Source organism: Staurois parvus, unplaced genomic scaffold (genome assembly GCF_062004578.1).
Source record: "Staurois parvus isolate SC_StPar_1 unplaced genomic scaffold, SC_StPar_1.0 ptg000133l, whole genome shotgun sequence".
NCBI classification, from domain to species: Eukaryota; Metazoa; Chordata; class Amphibia; order Anura; family Ranidae; genus Staurois; species Staurois parvus.
Genome location: NW_028317929.1, coordinates 14,349,655 through 14,364,953, shown reverse-complemented (window position 1 = coordinate 14,364,953; position 15,299 = coordinate 14,349,655). Strand labels below are relative to the sequence as shown.

Sequence of the window (15,299 nt, the reverse complement as noted above, 5' to 3'; positions counted from 1 at the left end):
GATAGAAAACTGGCTAAAAGGCTGTATTCAGAGAGTAGTGGTTAATGATTCATACTCTGAATGGTATAAGGTTATCAATGGTGTACCCCAAGGTTCAGTGTTGGGACCCTTACTCATTAATATATTTATAAATGATATAGGGTTTGGGATTAAAAGTACCATTTCAGTCTTTGCAGATGACACCAAACTATGCAGTGGAAGATCATCCTTACATGATGTCTCCAACTTATTTCCTCCTCACTGTATTTGATAGACAGCAGCAGGAGCCAATGGCACTGATGTATAAATACATCAGTGGTTCATATAGTGAACTCGGTGTAGAGCTATTCACCCTGAGGTCATCACAGAGGACAAGGGGGCAATCTTTACATCTGAAGGAAAAGAGATTTAATCTCCAAATACGGAAAGGTTTCTTCACAGTAAGAGCTGTGAAAATGTGGAATAGACTCCCTCAAGAGTTGGTTCTGACAGCTCAGTGGATTGATTTAAAAAAGGCCTGGATTCCTAGAAACACACAATATAACTGGATACTAAGATTTATAGGTAAAGTTGATCCAGGGAATATCCGACAGCTTCTCCGGGGATCAGGAAGGAATTTTTTCCCAGCAGTAGCAAATTGAATCATGCTTTACTGGGTTGTTTTTTTGCCTTCCACTGGATCAACTGTGGGTATAGGATTACTACGTTTTTTTTTTTTGGTTGAACTGGATGGACTTTTGTCTTTTTCAGCCAGACTAACTATGTTGCTATGTGTAGAAAATGGTAGTAGCTGTAATTTTTTTTGTCATAATTGCACTACTGTTTATCAAAACCGTTTTTTCACTAAATATACACTTACATTAATTTAGTGCACACAAATACAATATAATATCCAATTTCTTGGTAATATATAAAATATGAAATTGTATCAAGTGAATAGATAGCAAATATGTTAAGCCTCAAAATTGCATAAAAGCATACTGCTATGGTGCTCAAAATTATTTGCAGGCAATGTTTTAAAAGTTTTTACAACTCATCAGCTAACCGTTAGTTAGCCCTGGAATTATTGCTCTCACTCCAGTATGAACAGCGATACATAATGCGTTTGGTACAATTGTTGTTTTTTTACATTTGTGCACCCAACTTGCTCATATGTGCTTGCAGGTTTTTTAACCACTTGCCTACCAAGGCAGTTTTGACATGTTTCACATACATGTGTAAAATTAGCATTTTTTTTTTGCTAGGAAATTAGTAAGAATCCCCAAACATTATACATTGCTCTTCATAAATGAGTACACCCCTTTTGAAAAGTAAGATTTTAATCAATATCTCAATGAACACAAGAACAATTTTCTAAATTTTGACGAAACTGAGTTTTATAGAAAAATTGTTTAGCTCATTATATGAAAGTAAAGTTAATAATTTAACTTAGATTACAAAATCTTTAGTTTTACTCAAACTAGTTGATGCAAAAATAAATACCCCTCAACAAAAACTACTACATCTAGTATTTTGTATGACCTCCATGATTTGTAAGGACTTCACCAAGTCTTCTAGGCATGGAATGAACAAGTTGGCAACATATTGCTACATCTATCTTTTTCCATTCTTCAAGAACGACTTCTTTTAGAGCCTGAATGCTGGATGGAGAGTGATGCTCAACTTGTCACTTCAGAATTCCCCATAGGTGTTCAATTGGGTTCAGATCAGGAGACATACTTGGCCACTGAATCACTTTCACCCTGTTCTTCCTCAGAAATGCAGCAATGGCCTTAGATGTGTGTTTTGGATCATTGTCATGTTGGAAAAGCAAACGATGACCAAGGGGATAAAGTGATGGTAGCATCTTTTTTCAATGTAGAGCAGTACATCTGTGGATACATGATACCATCAATGAAATGCAGCTACCTGACAACAGCAGCACTCATGCAGCCCCACAGAAGGACACTGTCACCACCATATTTCACTGTAGGCACCATGCATTTTTCTTTGTACTCCTCACCTTTGCCACGCCATACAGTTTTGAGTCCATCAATTCCAAAAATCATTTATCTTGGTCTCATCACTCCAGAGTACAGAGTCCCAGTAGTCTTCTTTTTCAGCATGGGCCCTGGCAAATTCTAGGCAGGCTTTTTGTGCATGGGCTTTAGGAGAAGCTTCCTTTGTGGATGACACCCATGAACGCCATTCCTCTGCAGTGTACGTCGTATTGTGTCACATGAAACAATCACCCCAGTTTGGCTTTCTACTTCTGTAGCTAACTGCAGTGAACTTGCATCGTGATTTTCCTCAACCCCTCTCATCAGAAGATGCTCCTGTCAAGGTGTTAACTTCCGTGGGGGACCTGGACGTCTTTGTGAGATTGTTGCAGGTCCATCTTTGTTAAATTTTTGTATCGCTTTTGCTACAGTATTCTGGCTGAAAGTAAAGCTTTGCTGATCATCTTGTAGTTTTCACCTTTCTTGTGTAAAGAAATTATTTTCTTTCTCAGGCCATGTGACATTTCTCTTCCATGTGGTGCCATTATTGACAGCATGAAATGGGAAGGGGTTTTCTTTGTTAACTACCTGCCAACCGCAGATAGCCGAATGACGGCTTCACTGCGGCCGGCCAGTTCTGGGTGGATGTCATATGACGTCCCCCCAGAACGCGCTCTCGTGCGCGCCCCCCGGCGATCTCCGTGATCGCTGTGTCCTACGGACACAGCTGATCACGTGATGTGGTAAAAGGCCAATCACAGCGGCCTTTTACCACCTGATCAGCGGTGTCCAATGACACGCTGATCAGAGGGAAATGCCAGTGCCGGTTCTCGGCTGCACTTTCCTCACGCTGTCAGATCGTGAGGAAAGTACTGCCGAGAACCATCAGTTGTCAGAGCGGGGATCGGCACCGATGATCAGTGCCCTGATGATCGGTGCCCAGCAGTGCCACCCGCAAGTTCCGCCCACCTGTGCCCAGCAGTGCGCCCACTAGCTCCGCCCACCTGTGTCCAGCAGTGCACCCACCTGTGCCCAGCAGTGCACCCACCTGTGCCACTCTGCAGTGCCACCTACCTGTGCCCAGAAGTGCCACCTACATGTGCCCAGCAGTGCCACCCACCTGTGCCCACCCACCTGTGCCCACCAGTGCCACCCACCTGTGCCACCCACCTGTGCCCACCCACCAGTGCTGCCCATCAGTGCCACCCACCAGTGCAGCCCAGCAGTGCTGCCAGTCAGTGCCACCAGTCAGTGCCCAGGGGTTGTGCCAGTCAGTGCCCAGCAGTGATGCCAGTCAGTGCCGTCTATCAGTACCCATCATCAGTGTTACCTATCAGTGCCGCCTATCAGTGCTGCATATTAGTGCCGCCTATCCGTGACACCTCATTAGTGATGTATATCAGTGCCGCCTCTCCGTGCCACCTCATTAGTACTGCCTATCAGTGCCCTTTAGTGCTGCCTATCAGTGCCCATCAGTGCCGCCTCATCAACGCACATCAGTGAAGGAGAAAAAATGCCTGTTTGAAAAATTTTATAATAGAAACAAAGAAACTTTTTTTTTTTTTCTTCAAATTTTTTTGCACTTTTTTATTTATAGCGCAAAAAGTAAAGCGCCCAGTGGCAATTAAATACCACCAAAAGAAAGCTCTATTTGTGAGAAAAAAATGATCAAAATTTCATATGGGTACAATGTTGCATGACCGCGCAATTGTCAATCAAAGTGCGGCAGCGCTGAAAGCTGAAAATTGGCCTGGTAAGGAAGGGGGTACAAGTGCCTGGTAGGCAAGTGGTTAAGTAACACCCTTTTATAATCAGCTGTCTGTTGGACACCTGTTTAATGAATAATTAGACTCACCTGTAGTTCTTGTTAATTAGGATTTTGTTGTCTAAAATTTAGCCTTGCTACTTAGGCTACATTCACACTAGCCTTGTTAGCAAGTGGCAAACAGGCGTTTGGGAAACGGTAAAAACGCTTCCCAAATGCCTGGGAAAATTCTGCACATTGCAGCACACGGTGCTGTTCAAACGGGAGCATTAGCTTCACGTTGTGTCACGTCGCGGCAAAACGGACTCCTCTGGTCGACTCAGGAAGAGTTGAAGCCTCCTATTCAAGTCTATGGTGCCGCTCCGCAAATGCCCGGCCAGCATTTGCGGGGTGTTTGCAGAGCATTGTCACCATTAAAACTTCATTATAGGCGTTTGTGGAGCGTTTTTAACGCTTGGCAAACACCTAGCAACCGCCACTAAACCGCGCATGCGGCACTTGTGGACGCCAGACCAACGCTTGTCAAACACTATAGGGGCGTTTGGCAAGAGTTGGAAAAACAATCAAGTGTGGAAGAGCCCTTAAACTTTCATTGGGGTGTATTCATTTTTACAAAATGGTCTTGAATTAATTTGTTAGGAAAAATGCTTTGTAGTGTGTCCAAATTAACAAATCATGTTTGCAATCAGTGGCCTGCATTTGTGGGAGTATTTTGTAGTATAGTGTCCCATAGAAAATGTTGATTCTGAAAGGAAAGTGAAGGTTTTCTGACAAATGTATTCAAGTGTACTCATTTATGGTGAGCACTGTATATTTTCTGAAAGCAAAGGCCCTAGAAAATAAAATAGTTACTGTTGCAATTATTTATTTCATACAATATTTGTGCAGCCATTTATTAGACGCAAATTTTCAGGAAAAAATACACCTAAATGAATGTAAAAAAAACAGAAGGGAAGTATATAGTGTAGTATATTTTATTATTATTTTTACATATTATAAAAATAATGGTGAAGCGCTATGCATATAGACAATCATAAACAAACCATAGATCAAATGATAAATTGTGATGGTATACAAGTGCAATAAAGAAAAAAATAAAATATGAAAAATATAAAATAAATATCACAGTGATAAAGTGCTAATAATTCCACACTAGTGATATTGTGCAAAAACAAGTGATCAAATATAAATATATGACGTGCCAATCAAAAAACGACCAGACTAAGGTCCCTATACCACAGGAAATAAGCATAAAAATAGAAAATAAATAGGTGGAACACTATACATATAAATAAAGATATGTAAAAAATGCATAAACATGATTAAAATAAACCGTGATAATAAACAAGTGCAATATAAAAATGATAAAAGATGATATATTGATGATGAATAAATATGATATCACAGTGATATGGTGCTAATAGATCCACACTTGTGATAATGTGCAAAACTACAAATAACAACAATAGTAGGGGTGAAACTGGGTCTAAACTTTGTTCCTTTCCAGTGTCCACTACCAGTGTGCGTTTGCAGTCTGTATCCAACTCTTCACAAATTTTCTTTCTCTGCAGAACTTTAGTCACTCATCACCCTTTGGACAGCATAGGCAGACTCATCTTGAGTTTACACACATACTACATAAATATAAACTACCCTGGATGCATTTTAAAATGACTAAACTTGGGTGTTCTGGTAAAGCATTTGTAAGATGCTTGCTGCCAGTGGTTCTGAGGCTTTAACTTAGGGCACTATCTGGATTAGTGGCAGAGTGGTATTCAAATTAGACTGTAATTCAAACCTACTTCTGGCAAAGTCTGATTAATGGAAGTTGATAACCTTACTTCTGTGTATTTTTCAGCTTGTTTCGTGGAGTTAATGCAGATCAGGATTTTTTTGATGAAGAAGACTGACATGAATGGGATTGGAAATTCAACCAAAAAAATCACTTTATTTGCACAGAAAGGAATGTAGCGCATATTTTCACATTAATACAAACTTTATTATAATTGTCTGAATGAGGCTAAATAAAGGAAAATAAATTGGAATCATCTGATATATATAGAGGTTTACATTTGTTAAAAATGTGTCTTTATGACTTTACAAGATTTTGTCCGTTTTTTAAATACAAAGGTAAGTGGGGTGCATTAACCCATAGCAGACAATCAGAATCATTTTCAGTTTATCCTGCAGTAACCAATTTAAAAAGAATTTATGGCTGATTGCTGTGTATTTCAACCCAACAATTATTATTTGTTTCATGTTATTAAAGCAATCATGAAAAGTGGATGCATTTAAAAAGGAAAGACAAGCAAAAAGTTATAAAACACTGCACTTCATTATTATAAGTGTCTGAATAAAAATACTGTTGCCAAGAGCATTCATACTTTCCCTTTCATATTTCTTTTGCCAGTTGAAAAATTCAAGGGACAAGCTTAGAGGGCAATACATTTTTTCTTCTAGACATTTCCAATCAAGAGACAGTAAGAATGGGAAGTATGCATTGGGGTTGATTTACTAAAACTGGAGAGTGCAAAATCTGGTGCAGCTCTGCAGAGAAATCAGCTTCCAGCTTTTTTTGTCAAATCTTAATTGGACAAGCTGAAGTTAGAATCTGATTGGCTAAAATGCACAGCTGCACCAGATTTTGGACACTCCAGTTTTAATAAATGAACCCCGTATAGTATTCCAATGAAGCTAAAATACAGACCTCTTAGTAAATTTGCCTCTGCATGTCAAGTGCCTTTTTGCTGTTAAAAAAGCCTTCTACAACTTAACCAGGCTTTGCCATACTGGTGCAGATTGTTTTAGAGGTTCTCCTTCTTGGGAATTTTCATTTCAGCCCTGCTGCTTACTATTTCTATCCCTAAAAAAATCAGCAAAACCCATCCTGCTCTTACCTTACCACCTATTTAGGATGGAAAGCATGTCATTTTGTCAATAAAAAGTCCACTGTCAGAATTGTGTGACTTCTATAACAGTATGTTTGCTAAATGTAATGAACCTTTTAAAGGCATAAATACTGTACAGGGACATGATTAAACATTTATTTGTAAATGGATTAAAAACCAATTAATCCATTCCAGAGGTCAGAAAAAAGTAAAAAAAAAAGTCTTATCTGTTCAAAACTCTTTATAAAGTGCACTTTAAAGGCATAGTACTATACAGGGACATGGTTTAAAAAAAAATTGAAAACCAATTAATCTGTATTGCGACAAAGAAATCGTAAACCGAGGCATTATTTTCAATGGATTTTCATTCGTAAACCAAAAATTACGCTAACCGAGGCGTTCGTAAACCAAGGTACGCCTGTATTTATATCTTTTTAACATGCACTTTTGACTGCCTTATGTTAGCAGCCAGCTCAATTCTGATAGTAACTGCAGTTCTGATAGTGAATACTCCGGGCAGTGTTTACAGTTCACCTGGATTTGGGAGCAGGAAGGCACTCCCATTGTCTCTATATCAGAGCTGCAGCAGAGGCGCCCAGGTCCATACAGGCTGTGAACATAGCTCTGCCATCCTACAAATCAATGGGAGCAGTATTACTGGTTGAAGAGGCACTTTCATTGGTTTGTGGTGCAGCTATGAGATTTACATATTTTCAGCTACTCACATATTTGAATCCACAGATCATTTCACTTTCTGTTTTGACCGAAGGTAGCCTGTGTTCTCAAGTTTTCATGATATGCTCATTTTGAAGTACCCAGATTTGGGCCCAAGTTCAACATGTAAAAGATTGAGAGGTAAAGTTTTTTAAGTGCCTCTTCAGTTTAGCTGCTTTCCTGAACATTATTGATCTGCAATTCAGTATAAACGAAAGGGGTAAAGAAAGGCTATTCGCTGTTTTTTTTTTTAGTTTGCTGCCACTGAGTTCCACATTATGCTGACATATGTTGAAAACCATCAGCCCATCAGAAAATGTAACATTTTATTTTGTCACTTGATGTCAGGCTGCAACAGGAATCAACATGATGCAGATAGTTAAGGATGGGTGTCTGGTAAAATGAAATCTAATTCTGTATTATGATTGTGTCTTCCTAACCAAAACAAAATAAAACTACTTTTCTCGATGATCTCAATGCTTTTATCTGCATCTAAATAAATGTATAGTTCTTTGTGGGAAGGAGTCACAATGACTCAACTATCTAATGTATTTGGAAAAGTTTGACTAAAGTTGGCTACATAAGAAGGGAGTTTGTACATGTGGTTTTTAAAGCCCAACTCCGGGCAAAGAAAAATGTATCCTTCACAGTGGGGCTGTGCCCACACTTCTAAGAGTTAGAGGTTCTTCCCCCTGTAAACAAAAAAGACATTTCAAACATGACAGGAGGAAGAAAAGCGGAACTTCCCTTTTTGGGTGAAGTTCCGCTTTAATTGCTTGTTTTTGTCTAGGGGAACAATAAGGAGATTTACTTACCCAATCCTCTGCTCCTCCCTAGAGTGTCTGCACCCCCACACGCCACTGTTCTACAGTCCTGACATCATCAAGACCAGAGCAGGGTCCATAGCCTTGCATTGGACAGAAGGACACCGAGAGACAGTCCACCGCTGGATTGTGGGGAAGCTGGGATTTGAAGTGACCAGCTAACATTTTTTTTACATTTTGCATGAATATGCTTGCCTGTATTGCCACAGAAAACATGTGATCGTGTCTCTAGCTGGTTACCTTAGCAGGCTGTGTTGCATTTGCTAAGTACATCCCATAAATGGCAATCGGTGTCACCATAACTACTGCAAATGCTGTGTACAATAAACTGTGAAGTAGGTAGACAGTAATGTCTTTTTCTGTACATTATCTGGACTCCCAGGTAATATTCAGCAAGTGCTTTCCCATCCCAGTCCAAATTGAGTTTATACACTTATCTGTGTACATGGGCCAATATGATCTGATGCATCTTACCTTACTTTAGTGTAAAAAAAAAAAAGTGAAATGTAGAAATAACTACATTTAAAAATTCTCTGTTTCATATAAATGGTCACAATAATGCAGTTGCAATTAAACTTTAAAGTGTTACCATATCCCCCAACCACTGGTGTAGTGACGGGTCGCAATGGCAACCCAGCCCCATGCTGCCTCCCTGGCACATTCTGTTTTACACTTAAACTGGAGGGGTGGTGGGGGTTGCATATACAGGAACCAAGTCTCTCCATTTTCCTCCTGCAACCACTGTTGCAGTTGCTGAAACTTTATACCATTATGTTATGGGGGAAAGCAGAGCACCTAGGCGTAGCCCATGTTTCTGGTGTCAGTAAGATACATATCAGCTAAAATGTACCACCATAGGATTGATCTATCTGGTGATAAATGCTAAAATGTTGTACCTCTGCCATTATTGTTTGAGTGGAGATGCAGTATGGCCATGCTTACAGGAAATGTGAAGATAATAAAAAGTGTAACTCCAGGCAGGCAAATAAATACAAATCTGAAAAGCACATAATTCCTCCTTCCTATATATGTCCTTTTGTAAATTTTATAAAATGAAAAATGCCAATATTTGTGCATAGAGCAAAATTGCCTGGACCACGTCGGCACTTTCTTTGGGATTAAAGTTACGTGGGAGAAGTCATTGATTTTTCCACTCAGCCCTAAACTATGAACACCCAGAGATGTGCTTTTTGGAAATTTCTCCTGCTTACGCCAGTAGTTAGGGTCACTTTCATTAAGATGGTTTACTTACCAAGATGTCTTTTTTAGTTTAGAAATACACAGATTCCTCTGCCAAAATCCTTCTTTAGCAAACTGAATAGTAATATTCTCTTCCTGTGGACAAGGAAAGCCCTGCGCCTTGCAAAATCAACACTACAACTCCTTCTATTGCATGGTGGTCTGACTCTCCCAAATCTTCAGTTATACTATTGGCCAGAGGTGCTAGTAATAACTGTTCTCCCCTGTCCTCTCCACATACACCCATGTGGAGTAACCCTAACCTTCCTCATTTGCAAAATATCCCAGATTCACAACTGTGGACAGCCTGTGATGTGGTGGACCTCTAGCAAATTATGTTAGACAGGAGGTTGATGGGGTTTGCTGATCTTAGTGTAGCACTACCCCTGTAGGAGCCTCTGTAGTATTGTCCAGGTCTTCACTAAGCTTCACCCTGCAGCCAGGCACAAGGTAGTTTTACAGCGAGGTACACACACACTTTCACTTGTCTCCTATGATCAGTCTAGGGGTTGTTGTTTTTGTAGTTTTATTATTGGAGAACTTGGATAGGGATGGGGAATTAGGATACTCCAGGAATAGAACTAATTACAGCTGAGGACAGAACATCCTTAAATAGCAGCAAGGTCCCAGTGTTAGGAAGGGGTAAATGGACAGTGCTCTTCAGGACACCAACCAGTGTCCCCTTGTTTCAGACCCATGCTGATTATACTGTACTGGAGGGGTAGCAAAGCACACAGAGTACCCAAGATCCCACAGTGTCTGTACTCACAATATCCAAGGACAGAATGGTAGCCTCCTTCCAATCTTCCAAGCAATACTAGACATATCTTTGGCAGACAGCTCCCCTCAGTCAGCTTTCTGAAGAACCAGGGTCACTTTCTGTTACTTCAGGCCCTCAGTTTGTCCACCTGAGACCACATGCCAGCAGGTTCCAGGAGATGCAGCATGCCTTCCCCCTAGGCTGGTGCATTCCTCTTCAGGAAAGCCCAGGGCTCAGTATACCCAAAGAATAAATACCCTCTGCCCATTAGGGCAGCTATATCAGTATCTGAGTGCAGACCTAGCAAAGTGCTCGTCAGTGGGATGGGCCCCAGCCTAGAGGAGAACACAGGAAACAATAGTCTGCAACAAACAAAGCAACCAAAAACATTAAACATAACATATGTATACACTTGTATATTAAGGGAGTCCAGCCAGGATGATGCTCAGGTCTATAGCTCAGTGTAGATATGCAGAGGCACCAGCGCAGCCATGGCTGACTTGGCAGGACGTAAGCCCTCTATTCCAGACAAACAGGAATATTGCCCTTGGGAAGAGAAGAAAAAAAATTAAAGAGCAAAGCCCTTCATCCACAAGTCTAGTTGGACTGCAGCATGTCCTAGAAAGAAACAGGCCAGTTCCAGTAGGTTAAGCTCTTCCATAGTAGAGCAGCAGTGTCCTCTTGAGAAAAAGCAGGTTACAGGCAAGTCTATGCAGTAGAAGCCTGGCAATACTGGGGTCTAAGACTCACGTGACCTGTCTAGTGTTGGGGCCTAAGATCGTTGTCTTGATCTGGGCAGGTGTGGTGGTAAGCCTGACCGGTTCGTAGTGATGCCCGATCATCCCGTCATCAGCGGCAGTAGTTGGGCCAGTCAGGGACCAGGAACTGATCTGATCCATGAAGATGAAGAGATCCCACAGGTTAGCCAGAGTGCAGAGAATAAAGGAAGTGGCTTCTTTGCGTATTGTAACAAAAAGTGGGAAACGTTACAGTGTAGCCCTAGATAGGCCTTGAATTAATTTTACTGGTGCCCCATCAAAGTCTACTGGACCTACCTTCCATGCTTTATGGAGGATAGCCTCCTTGTGTATGTAATGGTGGAGGTGGCACATCATATCTTCTGGCCTGCTTGGATCCATAGGCCAGGAACCCAGAGCCCTGTGCACCCGGTCCAGTTTTAGATCTGCAGAGTAAGCACAGTCCAGCACTTTGTGCAGGATATTAGTGACAGTGTCATGCAGGTTTTCTTGGCCAGTGGCTTCAGTGAGGCCTCGGAACCGCAGGTTTTTATGGCAGCTCCGGTCTTCTAGCTCCTCCAGGTGTAATTGCACTGTCACAGCCATGTCAAGCTGAAATTCCTGGGTCCTCTTCAGATCCATCACCCATTGCTCCAGGACTGCAAAGGAGGACTCTCCTGGTTTGAGGTGGTCAGCCAGGGTCTGCATGCCTGCCCTGACCGTTCAGGTCTCCTGTCGTTGAGCATCCTCCAGCCAGAGGATGAGTTCCTCGATGTCCATCTTGGTAGGGAGAGCCTATATAAGTGCCCGAATGTCCTCCTCAGTCTGGAGTGCATATGTAGACCCAGAGATAATCAAGGAGCCTGGCAGGACAGAGGTCAAGGCTGCGGGGGTATCAGAGAAGGTATCCAAGGCTACAGAAAGAGTTGGAGAAAACGCAGGTGCTTGTGTGGAAGGCATCGCTGGAGAGAGGTCACGTGGTTTGACCATATTGATGCCGGGACTGGGCTACTGGGATCCCGGGAAAAAGCACTGAATCTGGTGCCTTGTGAGTGGGTTTAACCTTGCGATTCTTAGGTGAGAGCATGCTTCTGAGATTAGTTGCTAGGTAGGCAAGGAAACCTGGGACCTCAAGTACAGCAGGTCTCTACTCGGCCATATCTAGACCATGCCCCTCTGAAAACGATTTACCGATGTATAGATCAACCTATACAGGTAGAAACTTTTTGTTTAACGTTTGAGAAGATTTGGTCTGCCTGGATTGACTCCTTAATCCCTCATGGTGAAGTGATGGGGCTTAGCAGCCATGTGGCCCCTTTTGGATACTGGTCATTCCTTTGTTGCTGCTACTTTGCTGCTTCCCCATACTCCTTTTACCTTGGAAGTCTTTTGCTCACGTCTTCCCTTACCCCCCTTTTTCTTCTCCTTTCTGATTTTTTTGAGAATATCCTTATATCATTTTTAGCCCTCTACATTGGTCAAGTTTTTTCTACACTAGCTTTATGTTGCTACCCACATCTAAATCTGCTCCTAGTCGACTGCCATTATACAGTATAAGAAGGACGATTGTATGTAGTCTAGTTGTTATTGACTGAGCACATGGTTGAAGTGGTCTATACTCATGTCTCCTCCATTGACTAACTGTATAGATTTTAAATGCTGAATTGTTTGTACTTTGCATCATTTTTCAATAAATATGTTCTACCTGCTAAAATAAAATCACCCAGTTGCGTGACTAATAGTTGGCCATAAGCAGACCATCACAACAGGTATAGATAATTGCATTAAAAGGTTACTATTTTTATTTGAAAAACGTGCAGCAAGCTCATTTCTTTAAAATATTATTTTTACAGGTATTTAGATAGCGCTGACAATTTACACATAGTTTTACATAGTGTACATTCACATAAGTCCCTGTCCTCAAGGAGCTTACAATGAAAGGTCGCTATCTCACTTGCATACATCCACATACTAGGGCCAATTTAGATAGCACTCAATTACCCTTTCAGCATGTCTTTGGGCAATGCAAGCATAAGGAGAACATGCAGACTCCATGTAGGTAGTGTCCTGGTTGGAATTCGAACAAAGGACCACAGTACTGCAAAGTATTCTAACCACTAAGCCACTAAATGTAACAGTAGAAAGGAAATAGAGTTGCTGCATGTGCATCAATGACTAAGAGAACACAAATAGACACCTAGTTCATCAGTTTAGCAGGAATCGTTGTTATCCATTGTACAGTCATGAAAAGGTAAGCACACCCTATGGACACTGGTGACCTTTTCAACATATTTCAATGGGCAAACATTAGATCTTCATTCAAACATATCTACAGATAAAGGTGATACTCTTGAATACCACACAGGGAATATTTTCTTTTTGAAGTATTTATTAAGCAAAAATAGCGATAAAAGCAATGGTATACTGTGGAAAAAGCAAGTGCACCCTTGTCCTCAGAAGATGATACTGCCCTCTTTAGCAGATATTGCTTTTTTTGTAGGCATTTTGCATAACTGCCCACCAGTCTATGACTTGGATTTGATAAAATATGTGACCACTTCTGACTGCAAAAATCCTTCATATTCTGTGATGAGGGAACAGGAGGTGGGGCACAGGCAGGGATTGAGCCCACATGAGTGCCCCTATAGAAAGCGGCTTCTTATGGGAGTGGCGAACCCCAGAAGAGGAGGATTAGGGCTGCTCTGTGCAATGCAAAACCATTGCCCAAAGCAGGAATGACATGTTTATTACTTTTAAAAAGTTTACATTCGCTTAAACACAAGTTGAATGTAAGATAAATGTGTTAAAATATTTTAAATATAATAACTAAAATAGCAAGAAAATAAAAAAAGGAAAAAGACCGCATCATCCTACGCACATAATCAGGGATGTTCAAATCATATCGCCCGACGCCTGGGACATGTAGTTCCGGGGGCCAGCAGGTAGTTTTTTTTACCTTTAGCCCTGCTGTGGGGAAGCAACAAGTCTCAGCTGTCAGGTGGAAGCATTCAGGCAGCAGCGCTGCTGCCCGATTGCTTCCACACAACCCGAGACCAGTTCAGTGGCTGCTGGCGGGTATAGGGGAGGGAGGAGAACGAACACATCTGCTCCCCTCCCATCCTTGTCCTGACCCGGAAGTCATATGACATCACTTCCGGGTCCCCTTTGACAGATTCCCGGCCAGATCAGGAAAGAATGTAATGCAGTGCAATGTGCACTGCATTACATTCAGTGCAGCACAGCATGTCTCAAATAAGAGAACCTGTGACTAAAAATCACCACATGGGGGACTTTTTTCCCCTATGTGGTTGAAAAAAAAATAAATAAAAGAGTAAAAAAAATTTTTTAGTTACACCAAAGCATATAACCCCCCCCAATGTATCAAAGCCCCCCACATATGTACACACGTACAAACGTAAAAGCACATTCTGGGGCGCCTACACATGAAAACGATGATTGTGATACACATGTTACATATCGCCACGCACGCCAGAATGAGAGCAATAATTCTAGCACCAGACCTCCTCTGTAACACTAAACTGATGACCTAGAAGGGGCTTTAAAATCATCACGTATAGAAAATTTAGGGTTACTAAAGTTTGTTGCCAATTCATGAGCCCGCACAAATTTAAGGTTTGACAAGCTGGATATCTATTTACTCGATGCAACCTTTGTCTTTTATATTTTACAAAAAAATTGGATAGTTTATTGCTCTTTGTGTCCTAAAATTAATTTAAGTGTATTTTTTACTGATATAATATCGTGTGACATAAAAAATTGGAACTACTTGGAACACTATTTTATTCTCTAGAATAAAATTTCTCTTCAGAAAATATATAATGTTTTGGAGTTTTGTGTAATCTTCAGGCCTTAAAGTGTTACTAAACCCACAACATGAAAATCAGTCTGAATATGCAGTAAAGCATGCTCGTTATACTTACTGTGGAACCTAAGGAGTTAAACCTCTGCATTGTGTAAAATGGCTGTTTGATCTTTTCTTCTCTGTCCCTCCTCTTGTTGGAATGACCACCTGATACAGACTGAACCCGTGGTCACATGCACATGCTCAGTTTGGTGTATATTGCTGGAGAGGTTTTTTTTTTCTTGGGAGGGTGCATGTGATCAGCACAGGGCCAATCAGCACTGTCCAGACAGGGGGTCAGGGGTTCTGCATCCTCCTAGAGCAGAAAGTAAACTCCTCCTACAAGCTTTAACCAGTGCTCTGCTGAAATCACAAGACTGCTCTAACTGCTGATGAGAAAAGGTATTTAGCAGTCAATATTTACTAAAATAATTGGAGTTCTGTGTACTGTGGGAGACCAGGTATGGTGAATGCAGGGTCCTGAGTGTAGTAACACTTTAAATGGTTTTTTAAACGTGTGCAAAAAACGCAAAAATGGCTCTGGCAGCGAAA

General features: G+C 41.2%; 1 protein-coding gene across 2 annotated transcripts in view; it reads left to right on the top strand.

Moving 5' to 3' along the window:
* RNF14 (ring finger protein 14) overlaps positions 1-7,796 on the top strand; it is a 67,161-nt gene extending 59,365 nt beyond the window's left edge. For both annotated transcript variants that reach the window (XM_089673037.1, XM_089673038.1), the window contains exon 9: positions 5,582-7,796. In XM_089673037.1, the coding sequence (XP_089529163.1) occupies positions 5,582-5,633 (52 nt within the window). In that variant the 3' untranslated portion in view covers positions 5,634-7,796. The remainder of the gene's footprint in view (positions 1-5,581) is intronic.
* Positions 7,797-15,299: the final 7,503 nt, after the last annotated feature.